General features: G+C 43.8%; 2 protein-coding genes across 2 annotated transcripts in view; one reads left to right on the top strand and one right to left on the bottom strand.

Annotated features, from left to right (window-relative positions):
- slc4a11 (solute carrier family 4 member 11) overlaps positions 1-12,317 on the bottom strand; it is an 85,855-nt gene extending 73,538 nt beyond the window's left edge. The window contains exon 1 of the mRNA XM_035168633.2: positions 12,149-12,317. Within this exon, the coding sequence (XP_035024524.2) occupies positions 12,149-12,182 (34 nt within the window). The 5' untranslated portion in view covers positions 12,183-12,317. The remainder of the gene's footprint in view (positions 1-12,148) is intronic.
- A 4,154-nt stretch (positions 12,318-16,471) lies between these two features.
- Positions 16,472-21,696, top strand: ky (kyphoscoliosis peptidase). Its single transcript, XM_035167266.2, has 7 exons — positions 16,472-16,556; positions 17,385-17,977; positions 18,700-18,814; positions 18,932-19,049; positions 19,247-19,438; positions 19,687-19,877; positions 19,977-21,696. The coding sequence occupies exons 2-7, from the start codon at positions 17,405-17,407 to the stop codon at positions 21,302-21,304; spliced, it is 2,517 nt and encodes an 838-aa protein (XP_035023157.1). The 5' UTR covers positions 16,472-16,556; positions 17,385-17,404; the 3' UTR covers positions 21,305-21,696.
- Positions 21,697-22,704: the final 1,008 nt, after the last annotated feature.

Genomic DNA, 22,704 nt, shown 5'->3' with positions numbered 1-22,704 from the left:
TTTCATGCTCGGCTGAGGTCTTGAACCCAGTTCGTCCCCAGTTTTCTGCTTAGAGCAATTGCCATAAACAAGGTAGTTCCACCACACGTATGGTGGGGGGGTCGTCTGTGTATGTGTAAAAGCAAGAGATCAAACTTCAGGTTGAGATGATACTGAGTGCACAGGGAGGCATCTGGAATGACCCTGAAGCTACTCTGTGACTAGTCATCAGCGGGTGTTATGAGGCTGGAGGTGGGAATGGCCTCCGGGAGCCTCACAGCTGGGCGTGTGTCTGTGTGTGTGTGTGTGTGTGTGTGTGTGTGTGTGTGTGTGTGTGTGTGTGTGTGTGTGTGTGTGTGTGTGTGTGTGTGTAGTGAGTGATGAATCACCACTAGTGAATTGCCTTAACCACTAAAAAGCAATAAAGTGCACAGAGAAAGTTTAGCAATTGGGACCCCCACCTCGGGAACCAAATAGACCCCCCTACTGGCCTGAGATTGAATCCTGCCAGAACCGTCCATACTGTCCCTCTCTCCGCCCTCCTGCTGTTTCAATAAAAAAAAAAGAAGAAGAAAGCAAAGCACAAAAAACAAAATAAGAGGGTTTGTGTTCAATAGGTGTAACGCTCACTGATGGGGGTGGTTGCACATGAAAGCTTCAGCAGGTCTTGAAGAAACACACAGAGAATGTGCTGAGTGAGAACTTCCTGATCAACCCTCTGTCACAAACCGGCGGCCGACACGTTAAACCAACAGAAAGAGGTAAAATAACATAAATTATTCTCACTTGGAACATCTCAGAGAACGTCTGTGGGTTGATGAATACAAAAGTAGTTTGCAGTGAAACTCACACAATTATTAAGATGAGGCCAGGTATCTGCGGTGTAACACCTTCTCTAAACAACAGAGCCGGAGCTGACAGTCTCCTTATTTCACAGCAAGTCCCACAGTGCAAACAAAGCTGCACAGTAAGTCAACATAGTGAGCGTGTGAGTGTTTGAGAGGGAAACGTTAAATGTGAAGTGAATGATCTGAGGAACAAAGCAAACTGGAGGATCAGTATTGTACAATATATAGTTTTTCCCGTGGTCATGATTATTATTACTATCATTACTATGAGTTTGAAAACAATGACCGACAACGACCTAGATCCCAAAGAGGCGAGATCTAATGTTTTGGTCTGACCGACAGTTTTAGACCCAAAGATATTCAATGTACCATCAAGCAGGACAAGAACAAGCTCCTCACATGTCAGAGCGTATAGAAACATCCAGATGTTGGTATTGTTCCTTGAAAATAAAGCAAAACTGGATTAATCCATTAAAACATTTGCAGAGGATTTCTCATTATCAATCTACAGTTCTACTCAATTAATTGATGAAATGTTTGCAGCTCATATCAATTTGCACTGAATTCTGAAGTTGTTTCCTGTTGTTACTGCACCTTCAACGCATCTTTAACCCAGTATGAGTTGTTGGAGCATGGTCCTTCTTGCCAACCCAACCCCTGTGGTGGTTCTTCTAACAGAGCCATGATGAGACCTGCAGAAATGATGTGATTTAACTGATCTGCAGTCTGGTATTGTACGGGACCGTGCTGCTGCAGTCTATGTAGTGTCCTTTTGTCCTTGTGCCAGATGTCAGGATGTGGTGAACAACTCATCAGGATGCCAACGTGCAACCGGAGTTAAGACTTTTCACTTGGTGATTTTAAAGCCTGTCGACCCTGTGGTGAGAAGCCATGGTGATACGCCACAGCAAGTAATGATGCACAAACAGCCACAGCTATTGCCTCAATGAGTCATCAATCACTGAGGGAATCCTGCTCTTTCCTTTTGACTGGGAATAACCTTCATTAGCTGCTGTGTGTGTCAGTGTGTGTGTGGGTCTGTGTGCATGGGCGTTAACTACACCTCGGTGTCTGCACGGGTAGGCGTCTATCTCGTCTTGGTGACTATGTGTAGGCGTCACTTTTGTCTTTCTGTTAGTCTGTGCTTATAAGCGTGTGTAGCTGTCAGCTTTAGTCTATGTGTGTGTCTGTGTGTGTGTGTGTGTGTGTGTGTGTGTGTGCGTGTGTTTGCATGCATTAAGGGAGCACTGTCTCTTCATTTTTCCTTCAGCATCATCTTTGTTGTTGTTGTTGTTTACGCCAGCACAGGAAGAGAGAGGGGCACAGTGTTAATCATAATAATACTGGGGAATAAAGGACCGGAGAGAAATTAAGGAAACAGGGGGACGAAGACGAAGAGGAGGAGGAAGATGAGGGGGGGGAGCAGCTGGTTCTTGTTACGCTGCTGCCCGCACACATCACTGCAGGAGCTATCAGAGTACAGCCTCCCGCAATTCCCTCTGTACGGGTACCGGTGTGTGTATGTGTGTGTGTGTGTATTCAGTTCTGAGCTGTAAGTATTGCCGAGGGGATGAGGGCATATTTCAGGTCACAAACTAGCTACAGATTTAATTTGGAGAAGAACAACTTGATTATGTTCTCTCCGGCAAAAAAATTGGCTCAGGGAAATATAACAGAGACGACACAGGTGAACGCACACGTCAGTACAGGCATGGAGCTGCACGTGCAATCAGACAAACTGTGTGCACGAGGGGAGGTTGGACACTTTTGCACTGGTAGTTTGTGCACCTTAGTGAGGCAGTGGTGACATTAGTGTTGTCGTACAGTCACTGTCCAATTATAAGCACATGCTCACGTCATGCTCATAATAATATTCCTTATTTTAAGTCCTTTTGGAGTCTTTGCAGCTTTTTGCGACATCGACTTACATGTCGCAAATCACGGTTACTTATTGCGTGATGATGCATGTCCTTGGTTCGAGTGTAAACAAGAAAATATATATATATATATTGAAGTTTTTGAATAGGTACTATGGCAAGATCGTGGCAGGAATGTTGCACGTATGACAAAGAGGATAGACGGTAACATGTCAACAGGAATATGAATGATATATTCTGTTAGCGAGTCATGTAAACATCATAGTGGGAGTAATGTCTTATTTAAATAAGGTCAGTTGTGAGACTGAATTTGTTTCCTTTCTGAAATTTAGGATTAAAACAATGTGAGTCGTCTTATATTTCAGTGTCCAAATATTAAAACAACCCTTAATGTTGCTGTAGGCTAGCAACGGCTTTTCAAATGTGTCTATAATGAGTCTGTCAGTTAATTAAGTCTTAAGAGTTTTTTGGGTTTGTCCAGTTTAAGCTGCAGCCTCTCTGAGGGCTGGTGTAACATGTTCTGCTGCCAGAGAGGAAATAAATTCACGGCGAGGGAAAAAACAAGTCCTCCTGACGTCTTTACTGCAGAAATGAAATAGACAAGCTGTCAAACAGCCAAGAACTGCGCCTGTCGCAAAGGACGAGCTCAAAGAGGGTTTCTGGAAAACATGAAATATGCTAAATGTCAGAGAAAATAATTATGTGTGGGAAAGTGCGTGAGACATGAATTGACTTGACGCGGTGACTAGTGGCCACATTGAGCCGTCTATAGATGTCCAACTGAACAAAAAACGTAGGAAAGCTGCCAAACGCCGTTTCATTATCCGATGACTATGAGAGAGAAAGATAATGGCCGTTCAAGTCCATTCACTATGGGTATTGTTTACTAATGTTATTTTGTACGGAGCACAGTGCGATCACTCTCACACGTGAGGGATTACATCAGCACAAAGCGCTTATGTCATCAGTGAGTCCGGGTGTGTTGTGAAGAACAACAAACAACTCGTGTATACGACGATAAAAATGAAAATATTGTGATGTTGTGAAAATGCAGAGGTTTTTTTTTGACAGCTGACGGGGACCACAGATTTAGAAGTGAACCAGCTGAGTTAGAGGAAGTAGAGAACAATCAAACTCTGGTTCAGGCTCAAACAAACTACTGCTGCAGTGTCATAGATGCTCCCAGGAAGAATTCAGGCTCTAACTTTGTCGTGTTAAATTAAACTATCCAATTAAAGTCCAATCACCAGCTTGTTTCAAAACAATCTGGGAAGAGCTAAGAAGATGATATTTTTCTAAAACCTCAGACTTGTTGTAAGGGTAAATATTTTCTATTTCAATTTGAATTTATTTGAAAACCTCATCAGTCATATCAGAGGACGTCCGAAGTTGTCTGCCTCAGCAAATCACTCGCTCAGACAGTTAACTCGCATAACTCGTGGTCGTGAGGCTGATCTGTCGCCTCACAGAACAACACAAACAAATGTGACTTGTGATAAGAAACAACCAGAACTACACTGACTCACTCGTGACGAGATCATATGATCTCATGACAAACCTGCTTTACACACAATGCTGCACTCTGTATTATTTACATCTTGTATTCATACAGGTCAGCCTCGAGCTGTGCCTGTCATATTATATTGATATAGTACATTACACGGTGCATTATATGTGGTACAAAACAATGACCTTGACATATATTGTGAAAACTATAATCTTACAACGTTTATTAAAATGTTCATCTGTATTTTTTAATATTTGATATCTCAATCTTGATGCATTGGCACATATCAGCAAACTAATGCAGATACCAATACGTCTGTGAAAGTCTTAGATCAGCTGATTTTTTATCGGCCAACCGATCAATCAGTCAGGCTCAAATTTGATCCACCTCCTCAACCCTAACACGACGTATCTGTGTAGCCTGTAGCTTGATTAATCTACTGGTAATCTCAATTATCACTGGGTGTCCAGTTCTAATTCTGACTGGTAAACAGGACAGTAAGTGCTTTTTCTGTATTTGAAGTTGACTTAATATCAGGACAAACCAGAAAGGAGAATTATATATGGAAGTATTATTTAACTTGACCTACGACGACAACTCAGTCACAAGTACAACCACTGATTTGAACAGTTAATAAACGTGCTAGCAGTGGTTGACTTTGTTACTGTAACTATGGATACCAGGCTGGCGTGCAGCCCGACAGAATCAATCCTCACGTGTCCAATAACAACCACGTGCCCCAGAGAAGTGCAACACTGAATCCCACCTGCTCGCCTGAAGTCAGCTCATCTGGAGACACGCGCAGGAGGAAAGTGCCCGAATTACAACGAGAGAACTCGAGTGCAACAAGAGCAGTGTGGAAGTTTCAACGCTCATGTAAATGAGGAAGGTCGACTGAGCACATTCATTTCTCTGCACCTCTGCGCCCACAACACTGGAGCTGGTACAGGCAACAGCCTCACTCGCTCAAGGACGCTATTGACTTTCCTCGCCCCTGCTCTTCCCAGAGGCTAATTAGATTTGAACCAGCAACACTTTCGCAAACGCCTTCAGTTTGGCAAGCAAGATAAATAATATTTAAATAAAAGTGTGACAAAGGTGGAATTCATCTATCCTCAAGGGGAAAACCTTACGAGGGACAATAATACAACGTTATGGTGTATTTATTGTGAGGGTTTCTCCAGATTGGCTTCAGCTGAATATTAGAGGCCACAGACTAAAATACAGCCAACAGATGTGCAGATGTTCTAAATGCACATCTAAATGCAAATCCACTCATGAAAGTGCTATGATAAATACATATAGATTTATATATGGCCTTTTTTTACTCTATATAATTCCACTAGTAATCCTGTGCATCGTAAATAATCAAAGAATAAGGATGAGGGACACCCAGTCCTCCCAGTGGCTGAGGATTTCTGAGCAGGAGGTTGAGTGGCATCGTTTTGCACATTCAACAGGAGAAATGATGTTGTCCAGTGAGACACATACACACTGCCCTCTGCTGGAAACCTCAGGGACTCTAAATCACTGGAGGTCTGTCAACATGCAGCTCATCTAATCTACTTTTTGTTTAATGGTGCAATTTTTTTTTTAGAGCAAAATTGTGTGAAAATAAGTAGATGATTTAAGTCTCTATCCCATTTCTACACTATCACAATAAAAAGCAAAGTGAGAAAGTAAAGTGTTCAGCTCACTGAAAGACAAGATGTTTATCTCAGAGAGGCTCGTCTGATCTTGAATTGGTCAGATACACAAATGTGCAGCGAGTAAAAACAGCAGCTGTACACTTTGACCCCCAGCTTCCCCTACATGTTTTCCCTGTGATACTCTACACACACACACACACACACACACACACAGACCCACAGCACAGGAAATGTTTGTTTGTCTTTACAGTTCCAAAAGGCCTTATGGGAAGCAATGCTGACACGGACACGTTTGCCTTTCAAGTGAGAGAGTGAAACGGTGTAAATCACTCCCACAAAACAACCTGGACAAAACACGACTAACACTTCAAGGGGGGCGAAATCCGGTTTACAAGTTTAAACTCCTCGTAAAGTGTCTCTAAGAAAAGAAGAGTAGAGCTGACGCCTCTTTATAAAGCAGAATAATCAACAAATACTGCACTGATGGCTTATGACAGACACTACAGACATCAAGTGGTGTGTTTGTGTGTGTGTGTGTGTGTGTGTGTGTGTGTGTGTGTGTCGTATTTCACTCCACCCTTAACAAAGTGATTGTAGATTAATACTCATGGTGAATCCAATATTACTGCATGTGCTACTCGATTTATCTGATGTGAGTTTAAGGATTTAATTTTGAAATCACTACCCATCTCTTTTGGAGAAATTTACAATTTCCTGATGCTCATCATTCAGGATCCCTGCTGCAGAAGTGTTTCATTTAATCAGCGAGGACTACAGGCTCCTACTTTGTGATATTAATATTTTTCCAAGAGTGCATGGAGTGCATGTCACTATTACCGAAATAGATTAAGCTGCCTGGTTTTGAAAAGGAGCGCGTCCCCCTTTGCTTTGAGCGAACGGCTCCTGGAGAAAAAAAAAGTCACGCTGCAGAGAGCTTTAAAATTCTGTGCACCTACAGAGCACATTAAAAACACTGCAATAAACTGCAAAGGGCACCTTGTTGTATTGTGCTGCTGAGCAGGAAGACACAGCGACACAGTGGACAAACACAGGGTGGGGTTTCCTCTGCTCCTGACTGGCTCCTGCCTGACATTGTCCGTTTCAGATCTTGGCCGAGGAGATTAAACAAAAACACATCCGTCATGGAATCACGCACAAACTGAAAAATAATGCTTTCTCTCATGCACACACATTCCAAGTTTGCGTCGATGAGATTTATTAGCGGGTCGGGGTTCTCAACTAACATCACGATAAATCCCGCGAGTGTTTTTACAAAGTGTTGAGTGAAAAAGCCAATGACGATCAGTGGTGAAATGTGTGTGAGCTGTTCAGCGAGATAATCTATGAATCTTTTTCTATGAAGATTAAACTTGAGCAAATATCAAAACTTCACTTCTTATTGATCAAAAAAATCCTGATGTGTGTTGGATGTAATTTTTAAATCTATCAAAAAACCCAGAGACGGATAAAAACAGATATAAAAAAAAAAACACATTTATATTTGAGAAGCTAGGACCAGCAAACTTTGGCTTGATAGAACAATTGATCATCAGACTAATAGTCCAATTATTTTTTATCTTGATTGATAATTCATAACTGTTTCAAATTAGTCACATAATAATGATATTTCATTAATTAAAGTGATTGTTGTTAAATCGTTTTGCAACATTGCCACGTAAAATACAAAAAGAGCTTGATTAAGAACAAGGGGATGAACTAGCGTAGAGTTTAAATCCCTGTGTCATCGTAAATTAAACAAATTAAACATTTTTAGGGTTAATTTACTTAACATTAATTAACTTGTTATTAAAGCTGCATGACGTAAAGTTAAATAAACAAATGATTCACAATAATGTCAAAAAGTCTAGTTTTGAGTCAAATGAAGTGAGAAACGTCTCAAATTTTCTGCAGCTCAGTGTTACTGTTCTCTATTCACACTATAGACTGTATATACTGTAAAGATGGATGACATGACAGCTCCCAAAAACACCTCCACGTTAGCAGATGGGACATGGACCAAAGTTAAAAAGACAAATCCATTTTCCCAAAGATGGTTTCTGTCATTTTAGTTTGGTTTTTATCACACTGGAGCGTGTTCATGTTTCTGGTAAGTTTGTTTTCGATTAGTTATTTGATTAAACGTAGTGATTGACAGGTGATTTGCCGAGTGTCCACTTCACAATCACTACTGCAGACTCTGGCTCCAGGTGACGTCAGCAGGGCAAGATGGCGGCACCATATCCTGGAGATTTGGGCTTCATTTATGGACATTGGTAAAGAGGTGGAGCCTCTTCATCCATCTTTATCATCCAGTCTATCACACACAGTCACACACATACAGGAGACTGTATGGTTGGGTCACACCACTCACATCAAACCTCCCATATAATACTATAGTTAGCTTGCCAGTAACAGGCTCCCTTTTCGTCACCACAGAATTTTAAATAAAGCCTTCAATATCTTGTATAATGAAGTGCTCTTAAAAGTGGCTCAGGTCGCTGGGAGCTCTAACTGTCCACGGTCGCTGTGTCTGAGCTGATTGATTAATGGCTTCACCAGTAGTGACTGGAGTCCACTGCAGTCCCACGAGACAGCACTCAATTAAAGACACTTAGCAAATAATTAACACTGTGTACCAACTTCCCATCCGTCCATGAACACACCACTGACACTGTTCTTTCAGGCTGATACTGAAGGCAGAGAAGGTGAACTAAAGAAGAACATTCTTACATAATCTATGTGCTTTATATCGGTGGGAAAAAAATATTATAATACTGAATATATTCAAGACCTTGAGTTCGAGTTGACTGATGTTCTTGTCAATGGGATTTTTGGATAAATAAAACGTTTTTTCAAGGTAGATGCAACATTTTGTGAACGTTAATCATTTTAAATTGCAAATCCTGTTGAATGAAAAGACTGAATTGGTGTAAATTAATTAGCAGAACCATTATATGGCACGAAAGGATTACTGCAACAATTATTTTACTGAATTGGCAAATATCAGCCTTCCGTAAATTCCTTCTAGTGTGATCAATAACACTGTCGTGAATGGTTTAGCGTGTTTGATTGTGTTACCGAGACCCGAGTCCAGTCCTGCTCTTTGTCCGGTGCTGCTGTAACTTACTAGAAAAACCGTGAAGCTCCCAAACAACCGATCTAAAAAACATGGTTCCTCGTTTGCATTCCCTATATACCGACGACACCAGCCCTATCAGGAAGAACATACATCTAGAGGCTAACAAGGCTAACATGGTTCCGCACACACTGCTATTTCACACCTGCATGGACACAGACATACATTTTGACTTGTCATGGAGACGCTCATTATGTCGAGGGGTGGGAAAGAAGAACCCATTAAACTTTGGAGCGAATCCGAATGTACAGGCAGATCCAGTTTATATTTTTTTCCCCACTCTCTTTCACATGGCGAGATATGGCGTTAGCCCTGGAGAAGGGATGCACGATCCGAGCAGCCTTCCAGTATTAAACGCTATCAATTACACTTTCACATTTCCTGCGAGGATGAGCTGTGACGAAGGTCTGTTGGAGGTCATTCAGTAGCGGGCTCCATGAGGCATTCGGAACTGAAGGAAGGTGTCAAACCAAATGGACTGTATTAAAAAGACTGTATCATTACATCCCTACAGTCACCTGTAGGGGCTGTTATGTTGCTATTCACAGTCTTAATATTTCTATAATTTTCACGACTCGAGAAGACAGAGCATCTGCACAAGTCAAGTTTCTGCATCAGATGCAAAGCGATGGAAAGTGCAAGTCAGAGACAGTATTTCAATTATAGTTGCAGATATTTAAGTTACTGTAGTGAATCATGTACAGAATATAAATCATGGTAACAGTGAGTTTCATTCAAAATGAAATCAACCATTAAAAACCCATGTGGTATGAACCTTGCGATGTTTTTATCTTCAAGTGAAGTGTAGAGTATTAACAGGGTCATGGGTGTATCCTCCTGGGCACGTCCTCATGTAGAGCATGGCGTTAACAGCATCAGAGATAGAGGCTCCACTCCCACCGGTAACTAAACAACATGTATGCACTCTCAAGTCCACGAGGGGCTCAGGACGAAAGTGCCAGCCAAATGGCATATATATATATAATAATAAAAAAAAGAGGTAATCCTGGTTAAGACGGACCGTTACACAATACACACTGGCTCTGAACTTTGCAAGGATTCAGGACTATAAAGCTTCTGCTCTACAAGGGCCAATTAAAAATACAAGATAAGGCAAAGGGAGGTTCAAAAGGCTAATTGTGTCTTTCTGTGAACGGTTCCAATTACAAGTGCCTTAATTTTCTAAAGAAGACATTGAGCAGTAGAAGAAGACAAAAAAAATTTTTTTCACTTGATTTTATACTATTTTTTTTATACGAACAGAGTGTGAAGTCTGTCTTTTATCATTTGTAAACATTCATTCTTGTAATTTATTAAAGTTGAGCTACATTTAAAAGGGTGGAGGCAGCAAGTATCGACACGTTCTGCTCAATAAATGGCTTAAATGTTTTATTAGTCATTGGATTTGTTGCCGATCAATTTTGTTTGTGAGCAACTGACCAAATAATAAACAGTTTCTTGACTCTTCTGTTTTTCTATTTGATGATATACAAGACGCTGCAGAATCAGCACCGGGTTACTGTGCAATCCACAAACAGAGCTGCATTATTGACCTAATTATTTTTCCCATAGTTACAATTAAAGTATTGTAATTATAAAATCTTCTAATTGTATAGGTTGCACGTATAGTTAGATGTCCCACTGTTTGTTTCTGTGATGCTGTTGAACTTCTTTCCAGAATTCAGCCATTTCCTCTTTTGTGCAGCGTTGTATTTCTCTTCTAAATTTTAATGGGGTTATGGGAATTCATTTTTTGCCACCTTTCGTTTTGGTCAGCGCACTATCAAATATTGATGGTCTAGCCGGTCACACTTATTCTACAATTTTCGTGTTCGATGCCCTTGTTGCCTCGAATGTAAAAGTGAGGCTGCAGGCAGGGACGGATGTTTTCAGGACGCCACATTTCACTGTGTGTTGGATTTAAAGCTGCTTGTTTCCACGTGTTTTGGCACAGATGACACTGTTTACTCTGCTTATGTGTTCGACATTTCCTCAATCCGTGTGTTCGTGAGTTCTGCTGTCACAACATGTGTTCGAGTTAAAAATGTGAGGATGTCAATTAACAATTAGACCCACACTGATTTATTTACGATGTGCTACTAATTATAGAAAATCTATGTTTATTATCTATATTTTTTAATTCTACATGTACAGTGTTAGGTTGTTTTGTGTTTTCTTTTTATTGATAGCTATTTATGATAAAGTAAATGGTAAAACTGTAAATGATATAGCCTAAATTACATTAATTTGTCATATAGACTCTGATAAAGTCATCTTAGGAATGAATTGCCAAATTTTGCCAAGTGCTAAGATGATGTTTCTCGGGATGCGTCTTAAACGACAAAGGAAATGTTTCAAGGGGACCTGAAAAAAAAGTGATGAACCCGGCTGTAGTTCAATGCTTTGTGAAGTTCCATCACCAGTGATGAGCAGCAGACTTTAATAACTTCACAAAGCTTTGAACTACAGCTGGTTCATCACTCTTCTGGCTCCCCTGGAAACATTCCCATTGTCGTTTTTCGCAATTTGCGGCGCGTTTCTGTATTTGCATGTGTTGTGACTTCTTGTTGTTTTCTTGATTAGCAGTGCGTTGAGCTCCCTCGGCCCCTGAGGATCCTTGAGGGGTTCCAGGTCGTCCCCCAGCAAAAGAAAAAATGAGAAATCCTATAATTTCATGTGTGACTACTATGGTCCTGAATTTCCTACACTTCATCTCAAACCTAAGATCCTGCCTGAAGGAGGAGCAGGGTCTAGTTTGTGTCAGTGCCTGGGTCCTTGAGGGGCTGAAGTTTGAGAAACACTGTTTTTAAACCGTAAACAAACACAGGGCTAATTTAAGCTAAGCTAAATTAGATATGTGAGGCTGTTTTGTCAAAGATGAAATCAGTTTCCACACTTTACTTCAGCTCTGGTGCAGCTCGTGTCTCGTTTAGTTACAGACTCGCCCTCAGTCTCCATCTTTCACCCAGTTCAGGTTGAACCAGCAGCAACTAGCTAACACCACCCTTGAGCTAACTAGCTAACTAGCTAACTAGCTAACTTAGCTGTTAAGCACAAGCTAGCTCAGTAGTTAGTGATTAAAAGTCAGGAGAGTTTCCAGCTTTGGAAGAAACAGTGAACAGACATTTTTTAAAAAGTTAAATGAATCTTACCTGTAGTGAATTGATTTAAATTCACCTCCTCCATCGTCTTCAGCAGTTTCCATAAAGTTCCACAGGAAGCTACATGTCAATCAAATCACAAAATAAAAAGTATTGAGAGATTTAGCTCCATCACAGGTGTCCATGAGGGCACGCGCCCGCCGCGAGCACGAGCCCGCTGATTAGAGCCTCGAACCGACCCTCACGAGCACGAGCCTGCAGGACGAGCACGAGCCGGCTGGATGCTGCTCTGTCATTGGATAAAGAGACACCTGCTGAAAAGTGAACAACCAATAGGAACTGGATCCAACATAAGTTAGTGATATTAGTTTAGTTCAACCATATTATTTACAAGATGTGTACATCTATCAATTTATTATTAATATTATTATTATTAGTAGTAGTAGTAGTAGTAGTAATGTAGTAGTAGTAGCAGTGGTAGTACTAGTATTATTAGTAGTAGTAGCAGTATTAGTATTGTAGTATTATAAGTAGTAGTAGCAGTAGTAGTAGCAGTGGTAGTAGTAGTATCATTATTGTTATTAGTAGTAGTAGTCGTAGCAGTATTAGTATTGTAGTATTATAAGTAGTAGTAGCAGTAGTAGTAGCAGTGGTAGTAGTAGCAGTGGTAGTAGTAGTAGTAGTAGTAGTATCATTATTGTTATTATTGGTAGTAGTAGTAGTAGTAGTAGTGTGGTAGCACTAGTAGTAGTAGTAGTAGTAGTAGTAGCAGTATTAGTATTGTAGTATTATAAGTAGTAGTAGCAGTGGTAGTAGTAGTAGTAGTAGTATCATTATTGTTATTAGTAGTAGTAGTAGTAGCAGTAGTAGTAGTAGCAGTAGTAGTAGTAGCAGTAGTAGTGGTAGTATAATTATCATAATTATTATGTAAAAAATAGTTTTCTATTGTCAGCTGGTAAAACTACCAACAGCTTTGGGGAGGTAACCAAACTTCCATACATGAACACTTTCTTTATTACAGAATTGTGATTCTCCAGGTATCAGAATGAGAAATAACCACTGCAGCGTTTGTGCTATTATCGCCACAGGGCGTTTTTACCATTGGTGTTTTTAAAGAATGGATTATTAACTGTGAAAATTAAAATGCATAACCCGTTATTAGAGTTATTGTTAGACTCCAGCTGTCCAGATTATGCTCTTTTTTTAAAGCTGCATTGAGCAGATTTTAAAAGGAGAACAAAGCTGCCTTCATCTGAGAGCTGGAAGTTGGTGTACATGGAGTTCTCAGGAGTTCTTTCATTATTTCCTGCTGAGAACCTGCAGGTAGCTGAGATTTATACAGCACACCCTTGTTAGCACACTATTACAGAGGTTGTATGTCAGAGACCCCCAAAGTTTTTCTTGGTGTCTGTAAGTGGGAGTCAAACCTTTGATCAAATCAGTCGAACTGTACTCTGAAACTTTCTCATTCCTTCTTACCTCTGCTATAAGGCTCACGTTAGAAATGTTTTCGTTTTAATGGACTCTCTGACTGGAGCTGCCGCATCAACACCGAGCTGCCACAGCGAGAGACTACGAGCTTTTCATGGTCTATAAATATCTAGAATCAGAGGTGTGGTGTCCACATGAGATTTAAAGAAACTCATTCATGTCTCATCTCCAGCAGGGTGCAATGCTCTCCTCTTCTTCATCTTCCCCAAAAGACAACTGCACTGTGACAACTGTGTAGCTGCAGTAATGAGCAGGAGACGGAGCGCATCACACCAGCTCCGAGGTATAGTTATAAAATTAGATTTTAAAGTGCTTCTACCGGGTTTATAAATCGCATAACAGCCAAAGGCCAAAACATGTTTGAAATGCTTGTGGAATATAAACCCAGTGGGTCCCTCAGATCTCGAGGAAACAGTTTCTCATGCCTCCAATCGCAAGCAAACACCGTAAAGGTTTATTTACCTAAAATGCTGCAAACACCAAGGACCACCTGATGATTCATTCAAACTTTGGCCACTTTCAAGCCTCATTTTTTAGCATCATAATGTCCCATTTGTCTAATTAAGTTCCACTATTTACTTCCCAGTGTAACATTTTTTACAATATTTAAAACTTATTTTGTAATTTTTATTGGAAACACTTTAATAATACAGCGTGAGCTCAGACTGAAGGTTCCTATTAGACCTTGGAAACAGGAGTTGAACAAAAAGTTTGAATTGCGCTGAACAAAACGCCAAAGTCAAGGCTTCAGAACGGCAGCTCGCAAACCAGTGGGTGGCATCACGGTTGATTGACACTTGTATGAACCAGACGGTCTCAGCTCGGCACAAGGAGACATGATGGATGAAGGATGCAGCACCTGAATTGGGACGTGGCTGTTGGATCTGAATCTGTGGTGAAAATAAACTACGTAGTACGTTGATGTTTCCTCTACAGGTATATGGTTTTCTAAATGGAATAGAAAAATCGAAAACCTATACTTTCTCACTTTCAACCTTCTCACTGGCTCCTGGCAGCAGATGAACATCCTCCCCCCTCAGCCTCAAGTGATTTCCATTTCAATCTCTGCCATCAGAGCTGCACATCTCTCTTCCTCCATGTGTCTCACCTCTCTTTGGAGAGAATCCCCCCCCCTGCTCTCCCTAATAAGCCAGGGCCAGTTTCCTTTGCCGACAGCTGTTCCAGATGGCATTATTACTCCACGCTCTCACTGGCACTTGGCTGAGGACCCACCACCAGCGGAGGAGGCTGCCCCTCGCCATGCCCATGCTTCAATATCAACTCCAGCAGATGACAGTGTTATGTAATCGTGAATCTGTTGGCTGATATGTTGCAGTGATCATCCAACAACAACTTCTTCTCCTTTCGCCTCAGCTTTTTATGGTGATGCCCTTTGACAAACGCTGGGTTCAGGCTGCTTTGCTTTCTGCAGTATTTATGTGGTGTGTGTGTGTACGTACAGAACGGAGCTGACAGATCCAGTGTGGAGTCGACGGTAACGGTGAGAAAACCTTGATGCTCTCAGCTCCCGCTGGATGGAAACAGCCTCAAGAAATAACTTGAAAGGCAACGAACAGGTTCATACTTAAAGTTCAAAGCACCTGTGGTGAATGTGGGCAGAGGAGAGTAGAGGAGATATTTCTTAAAGTTAAAGTGCACATTTATGACTATTTCAATGTCTCTACTCTCGTCTTTCTTGGTTTTACTCAATTTAACAAATAATGATTTACTTGTTTAAAACAAAATGAGATCTAGAGTTTTAAATCATAGGTAGTTTGGATGGTGTGTAATGCAACATTTAGCAGCTTGAACAGTATCAATAACAGTTCGGCACAGATATCGTCAGTTGTATTTCACATGATCAAATTCCTTGTCAAAATCTTGTGGCTGACATCACCAGTAGTGGAACATTGATTGTGTGTTTTCTTTATTGGAGTATTGGTTAGGATCTGGAGCCGCTCGCCACAGTCTGGTACGCTCGCTTCTTTCCAACTCCACACCGCAAAAACTGTAAATACAGATGGACGACGTGTCTCCACTTCCTCCCATTGCACAAGAATGAAGCCAAACTATACTGGATGCCGGTGCAGCCATCTTGCTCTGGTGACATCATTTTGATCGTGGTGCAGAGCCGTGGTATTCAGGTCCCATCCATGTCCAGTCCACTAACATGGCGGAGGCAGGGTTTAGGATCCATACTGCAGCCGGCGATCGTGTTTGACTGTGACAATGCAGGAGATTCTGGCCTGTTCGCACTTGGTTTAACTTTGAATTTAAAGGTGCAAATACTATTTTCACAGGCTCACCTTCATGTGTCTCTAATCTAATAAATATTGATCCACTAAAGTAGAGTAAATGATATCTTTGTGTGTGTGTGTGTGTGTGTGTGTGTGTGTGAGACAGGGGCAAGGGTGAAGTGTGTGTTGGACGTTAGCGTGCACGTTATCCTCTGCCAGCCTCTTCATAAACCCTTCTGTCGCTTTCTTTGAACGACCAACAACTCTTCGCCGAATCCGACCCCTCCGTCGCACCCGACACGTGCACAGACCAGCCCTTCCCCTCCGCCTGCGCCCGCCCAGCAACGCCGCACACACCACATGACACATTCACACTCACTCTTGTGCCCTGATATGCACTGATTAGCAAATGCATGTAGAGAATAAACATCAGACCATACATCTGTGAGCAACACACACACACACATACACACATACACACATACACACATACACACATACACACATACACACATAGAGACGTCACGCTCCTCAGTTGGGGCTTACTCTATTGGCTGGTCTTAACTGCTTTGTAGTATTTTTAGGTCTGATATTCTGGGGCCTGTCCTGGCAGGCCACTAGGAGAGTATATAAGCTCCCCCTGCATGTGGGGACCACTGAGAACACACAGTGGAAACATCTCTGCCCGACACTCCAGCAAACATCCAGCAGGCATTTTCAATCCTCTCAGGGTAAGTGAAGCCTCAGCGACTTTTAGGGATGTGGAGACGGCTCAAACGACCTCCGCAGGCTTTACCCACCTCTTTCTTCAGAGTATAAATCAGATAAATCAGCGTTTAGAAGTACGGCAGAAATTACATGTGACGTTTTTAGGGAAACAAGTATTATTCTGATATTTTGTCGTTTGTCTTGGACGTGCTCCATCATACCTTCTAGTCTCCTTCATGGCCGTCACTTGAGTTGCACTCTAGGAAGGTCAGGGGTCAGGGTCAGCTGCAGCGCGGGGCTGATAGCACTTAGTGGTCTGCTGAAGGACACTTGAGCTGGGTGAGAACTTGTCAGCGGCCATGGGTCATGTGGTCGGAGGGCGGTTCGTGTCTCCGCTCGGATTTTTCAACAGGTTACTAAGTTTCAGTCAAAAATATGTGTTTACACGTGTTGCTTAGTTCTGAGACGTGTTGAATATGATCATCAATCCACAAGGAAGCCGTAAGGTCAAATTAAAGCAGTGGAGGCTTTGACTTTCTTTGCGCTGAGACAGTGACTAACGAGTCCAACCTTTGCGTTCATTAGGGTCATGAATAGACATGATATAATTGCCTCTTCATCACTGTCTTACACTGAACGTACTGTATGGAATATCCTCTCTGCTTCCCTCAGTGCAGCCTGTGCATCGGGGCCGTGGTTCTTTTGTGATGGGTTGGCGCAGCAGCCACGTGTCTCATGTTAAGCTACTGAACAAAGCACCGAAGCCGTACCTGCTCACAGGATTAAGCTAAAAATAGCAGAGAGAAAGTGTATACTGTCTTTTGAATAGTTTGTCTTTCCTCTGGCTATAGGACGCCATGCTTCCAGCATAATGTCGGCGGAAGTTGCGATTCAGAAGTTCTCCTTCCCCTTCTCCTGTGCTGCGCGTCCTTCTCAGCAAGATGAGGTGACCCAGAAGGGATGTGTGCGGGTGAAGGCCCTGGAGCTTCATGACCTCCAGGAGAGTCCAGTGTTAAGCAAACCAAGCTCTGGTCCAGTTATAGTAGCTCCAGTGCACAAGAAGCATCAGGAGCGTCCAGCGGCTGCTCCTGGAGGAGACGTGGCCGCTGCCCAGGTCCTGGTCTGCACCAAAGCTTCCCAGAGTGCTTTGCTCTCCGGGCGAAGCGTCTTTGAGAAACTGACTGTGGAGAATGAGGATCAACGTCCTGCGGCCAAGAGACAACTGTCGTGTGAGAGCGCGGCCAAGACCATCAGCGTGGTGAAGAAGAGCGCGGTGAGGAAGGAGGCCGAGGAGCAGAGACACCTGAAACCGAAAACACACCTGGGACAGAAGGTGACGCCGCACGTCGCAGCAACAGGGAGGAGGAAGCGTCGGAAAGACCTCTTCATCAACACCGAGGTTTTCCACAGAGTTGATGCTCATGTTATAAGAGCAGGAGCAGAGGTGAGGACGCTTCAACACAACATTCACCTGCTATTTACTGCTTATTATCAAAGCTACAACTGTTATGGTCGATTCTCTCTGAATCCACACTTAAGACTTCGATGTAAGAAGACGCTGAAGAAAAGCGCCAGGTGACCTAAATAAGAGAATATCTGCAGCAGAGTTAAACTACAAAAGATTGAGAAAGATTTTTATTTCATTTAACTTTAAATGTCGAGAACAAAGTCAAAATAACCTTGAAATTTAAAAGGAATATATATGAAATTTTAATTCATTAGTAAGAAGAAAATTCTTTCTCTTTGAGTGAACAGTGTTGTATCTGTAGTCGGTCTTGTGTCGACTGTTGTGAGGGAGAAACCACAGGACCTAGGAAACAAATCTCGTCTCACATAATTCTCAACATTTTCACCTAATGCTCTAAACGCACAAGGAGAAGAAAATCTTCCTCCGTTCATTTGTTCCTCATGTTTGGCCCGAACACTCCTCAGAACACAAAGCCTCGTGAGCCGAACAAAACCAAACCACAACAGACTCGCTTCTTTGTGCTCAGCTCTGCAGGATGAATAAATAAAACCACAACAAACAGCACAGCTCACATCCTTGAGTATCGGAGGGGTCGATCAATACACCGAGTGACGCTGAGGAACTCTGGGAAATAGGTTGATGAGTGGAAGAAAAAAAAAACATCTTATCTAACAGAATATCTTTTGTGTGTGTTGCAGCTGAAGGAGAAGTGTGTGTATGATGTGAAGACGATCGTCCAGAGCATCACACAGGGAGTCAGAACTGAGCTGGAGAGGCTTCGTGCCATCTGGCTCTGGCTGTGCCACAACATTGGTGCGTTTACTGAGCTACATAAATATGCATATGAATCCCATCATTCCGTAATGGTCGTCCTTTCTGTGTCAGAGCAGATTTTTAAACCTTGTAACCAAAGGAACGTTGTGTTCGCAGAGTACGACGTGAGCGGGTACCTCGGCCGCTCAGAGAAGTTGAGCTCCCCGGAGGAGGTGATCGCGGCCGGGCGGGGCGTCTGCTGCGGCTACGCCAGCCTCTGCACAGAGATGTGCAGGTAAACACAGCAAAGCTAAAAACTTCTTCAGATAAATCAACTTTCCACTGATCGTATCACTGGTGACCATTCATCAGCCCAAACAACCGTACAAATAATATTCACTGCATTGAGTTAAGCTCTAAGAGCCGTGACGTTTAAGGCCACTGGACGTAACACGAAAGGTGGTGATTGCTCTGTTATGGTTGTGTTTCCAGAGAGGTGGGTATCGAGTGCCAAGAAGTGCCCGGCCACAGCAAGGGCATCGGGTACCGTCAGGGCCAGAGCCTCAACAATGTGAAATCGGATCACCTGTGGAACGCCGTGCTTCTCGGAGGACAGTGGTTCCTGTTGGACGCCTGTTGGGGAGCAGGACGGGTGGATATGGAACATGAAAGCTTCGTCAAAAGGTTTGGAAAGAGGAAGAGGGATTCAAACCATCTTCATCACAAATGATGATGCGCTGGTGTCGTATATAAAATTTAAACTGAGATTTTCAAGCCTGATCTGAGCCGTTCTTCTTCTTCTTGCAAAGTTAGAAGCATCACATCGATGCAAAAGTTTTACCAGTTCGACCTTTTGTTTATTTTCATGCACCTGAATCCAGCAGTGAGTTGAGTCTCAAACCAGCTTTCTCTCTCCATCTGTTCCCCCCAAGGTTCGACGAGTTCTATTTCCTCACGGACCCAGAGGAGTTCATCGAGTCGCACTTCCCCGATGAGGAGAAATGGCAGCTCCTGGAGACACCCATACCCCTGGAGGAGTTTGAGAGGAGGGTCTTCAAGACCTCGGCCTTCTTCACCATGGGGCTCAGGCTGATTCAGCCTCATCACTTCCACGTGGTCACAGGTCGGCCCCAGTTCTGTTGAGTTTTTCAAACCAATCCTCTTTTTCTGTCTTTCCAGTGAAATGATTTAAATCCTCTTATCCTTTTGACTTCCTCTGCAGACGGAGGTGAGGCGAACGTGTCCCTCGGCTTCTCCAGACCTGCTACTTTCACCTATGAGATCACTCAGCACCAGGACCTCCTCCACTGTGGAGCGTCGGAGCAGAAAGACTCCGGCAACTCGTCCTTCGGCCTCCTGACCGTCTCCCATCGAAACATGAAGCTGCAGCTCCTGCCTCCTGCCAGCGGCACATATGACCTGAAGGTGTTTGCCAGGCCTGAAGCAGCCGTCACAGCTCTGACGTGGGTCTGCTCCTTCACGGTGGAGTGTCAGACCCCCCGGGCCAGGGAGGAGATCCCAGAGAATCCCTTCTTGTCTTGGGGCCTGCAGCCTGTCGCCGGATCTCTGGGCATCACAGGCAGCAGCCAGGGCAGCGAGGTGGCTGAGGTGGAGGACGGGCTCTTTGAGTTGGTGTTGAAGACATCCAGGCCTCTGATGCTGCTGTGTGAACTGGTTCATCTGGAGCTGGAAGCTGCTGTAGCCAAGCGCTGCCTGGCTACTCAGATTCAGCCGGATGCTCTGACCTGCCACGTCCTGTGTTCGTTACGTGGCTTCTACCGCCTGTCGGTGTTTGTGCGGGACTATGAGAAAACAGAGGTCAAGTTCCAGAACGCTGCCAACATCCTGTTACACTGCAAAGGCAAGGTGGTCGGACTGGATGAGCTCTTCCCTCCGAACCTCGGCTCGGTGTGTGGCCCCGGGACCCGCACGTCGGAGGCGGGGCTGTCCAAGTTCAGCCATACGACGGCGTTGGTGAGCACACAGCAAGGCAAGTGTAACATCACCTTCCACAACCAGCGGGACCTGGAGCTTCACACTGTGCTCAGCAGAGAAGAGAAGAAAACAGCAGCTACTCCACTTTCACGCCACCTTTTCTGCACGTACACAGACAGCAAGGTGACGGTGAGCGCCAGCCTCCCTGAAGCCGGGGTGTATCGGCTGGGCCTGTACGCCAGGACCGCCCCCGGTGGAGATTTCAACCCCATGTGTGACTTTGTTCTGAGGAACAGCTGCGATCAGCCGGGGCCTCCGTTCCCCTGCGTCTACTCAGCCTGGAGGAAAGGCTGCGTGCTCTTTGAGCCCCGCGTGGGCCTGCTGGAGCCCCTCTCCTGGGTCCGCTTCAGGGTGAGGGTCCCCGGGGCCCAGAGGGTGAGCGTGGTGGGAGAGACGAGAACTGATCTCAAACTGAACAAGAGCAGAGTCTGGGAGGGGGAAGTTTCCAGTGGAAACGGTCTCCAACAACTGAAACTGGCGGCGTCCTCGGGGGAGTCCAGCGACATGGCTGTTCTGATGTCCTTTGACATCAAGCAGTTGGAGAGAGAAGCGTGAGTAAAAAGGCCGGAGGAAACCAGATGGACACGTTTGTGAATATAGCTGTTCACTGCCTTATGAAGACTCTGATATGGACTAATGCAAATCAGACGGAAAATGAATCGCACTGTGAGACACAATCTTTCAGGTTTTACTGCCACTCACACTGATGTGTATGGATATTATCTCTGATTCTTTGAATGTGTGTAATTTTGTAGAAATGCGACACAAAACGTTTCTGGATCTTTAGAGAGCTGTGATCTGATCCAGGATTTATTAAGATTGACAGAGGTGCTCAGCTGTGGTGCTAAATATCTGACTGATCAGTGTATTTGTGGTTTTTCATGTTATAAGCAAGTAAATATGCATCATGATGTTCAGTTTGTCAGCATGCTATTAAAGAAATACTATAAGAATATCAAAATATGAAAGACTTATTTTTTGAACTGTCTTCACAACATTATTCAACCAAACCGTTTGGACCCTGTCTCATCCGTCCAACAAGTTATGTGGGACCGACCGACGGACAAACCATCGGACCGGGATGAAAACACAACCTTCTTTACATCGGTTACGAAATCAACTCATTGTCTCACGCAGCTGGAAACAGTCGGACCCGGAGGACGGCTTAAGTTGTGGTCAAGGCCGGTGAAAGAATGAAACCGTGCCACAGCCCCACTGAGTGAAAGGGAACAAATCCAGCAGCGCACACTGGAGTATTGTTGCCGTGACCCTGGTCCACTCAGGCTTTGGCACACGCCGGTGAGCGTGATGAGTGTTTACATGTGGCTGTCATAATAGCCCACAAATAGCCCCGGCTCACTGCCTCAGTAAAGTACGACAATAGTTTGGCGGTAAAGGAGAAACAGGGCGGTGGAGGCGAAACGGTAAGAGTGTGTCTGGGTGGGTGGGGGGGTGGGGGGAGGGGTGTCCTGCCTTGAGTCGCTGGGGAGAAACTGGCGGCTCAGGGGTGATGGCAGGAGAGAGGCAAGGAAACGCTGATGTCAGAGGTCAGCCATGTGGAGGACAGGATCTGCCTGGCAACAACACGAGGACGGACACACACACAGAGAATCACACACACACACACACACACACAGAATCACACACACACACACACACAGAGAAACACACACACACACACACACACACAGAGAATCACACACACACATACACAGAGAATCACACACACACACACACACACACACACACACACACACACACAGAGAATCACACACACACACACGCAGAGAATCACACACATACACAGAGAATCACACACACACACACATACAGAGAATCACACACACACACACAGAGAATCACACACACACACACACAGAGCGGGAGAGAAACACTCAGCATGAGGAAATGCTGAGACTGAGCCACATGTATGCGGAGCAGGATTCCTCAGCACA

Source organism: Hippoglossus stenolepis, chromosome 10 (assembly GCF_022539355.2).
Source record: "Hippoglossus stenolepis isolate QCI-W04-F060 chromosome 10, HSTE1.2, whole genome shotgun sequence".
NCBI lineage: Eukaryota > Metazoa > Chordata > Actinopteri > Pleuronectiformes > Pleuronectidae > Hippoglossus > Hippoglossus stenolepis.
The sequence above is the reverse complement of the archived record's forward strand: the minus strand, read 5'-3'. Positions and strand labels throughout refer to the sequence as shown.

Coding starts and splice junctions, on each gene's coding strand:
- ky (XM_035167266.2), top strand. CDS start 17,405: ATGTCGGCGGAAGTTGCGATTCAGAAGTTCTCCTTCCCCTTCTCCTGT. Junction 19,439..19,686: donor CATGAAAGCTTCGTCAAAAG/GTTTGGAAAGAG, acceptor GTTCCCCCCAAG/GTTCGACGAGTTCTATTTCC. Junction 19,878..19,976: donor TCACTTCCACGTGGTCACAG/GTCGGCCCCAGT, acceptor CTTCCTCTGCAG/ACGGAGGTGAGGCGAACGTG.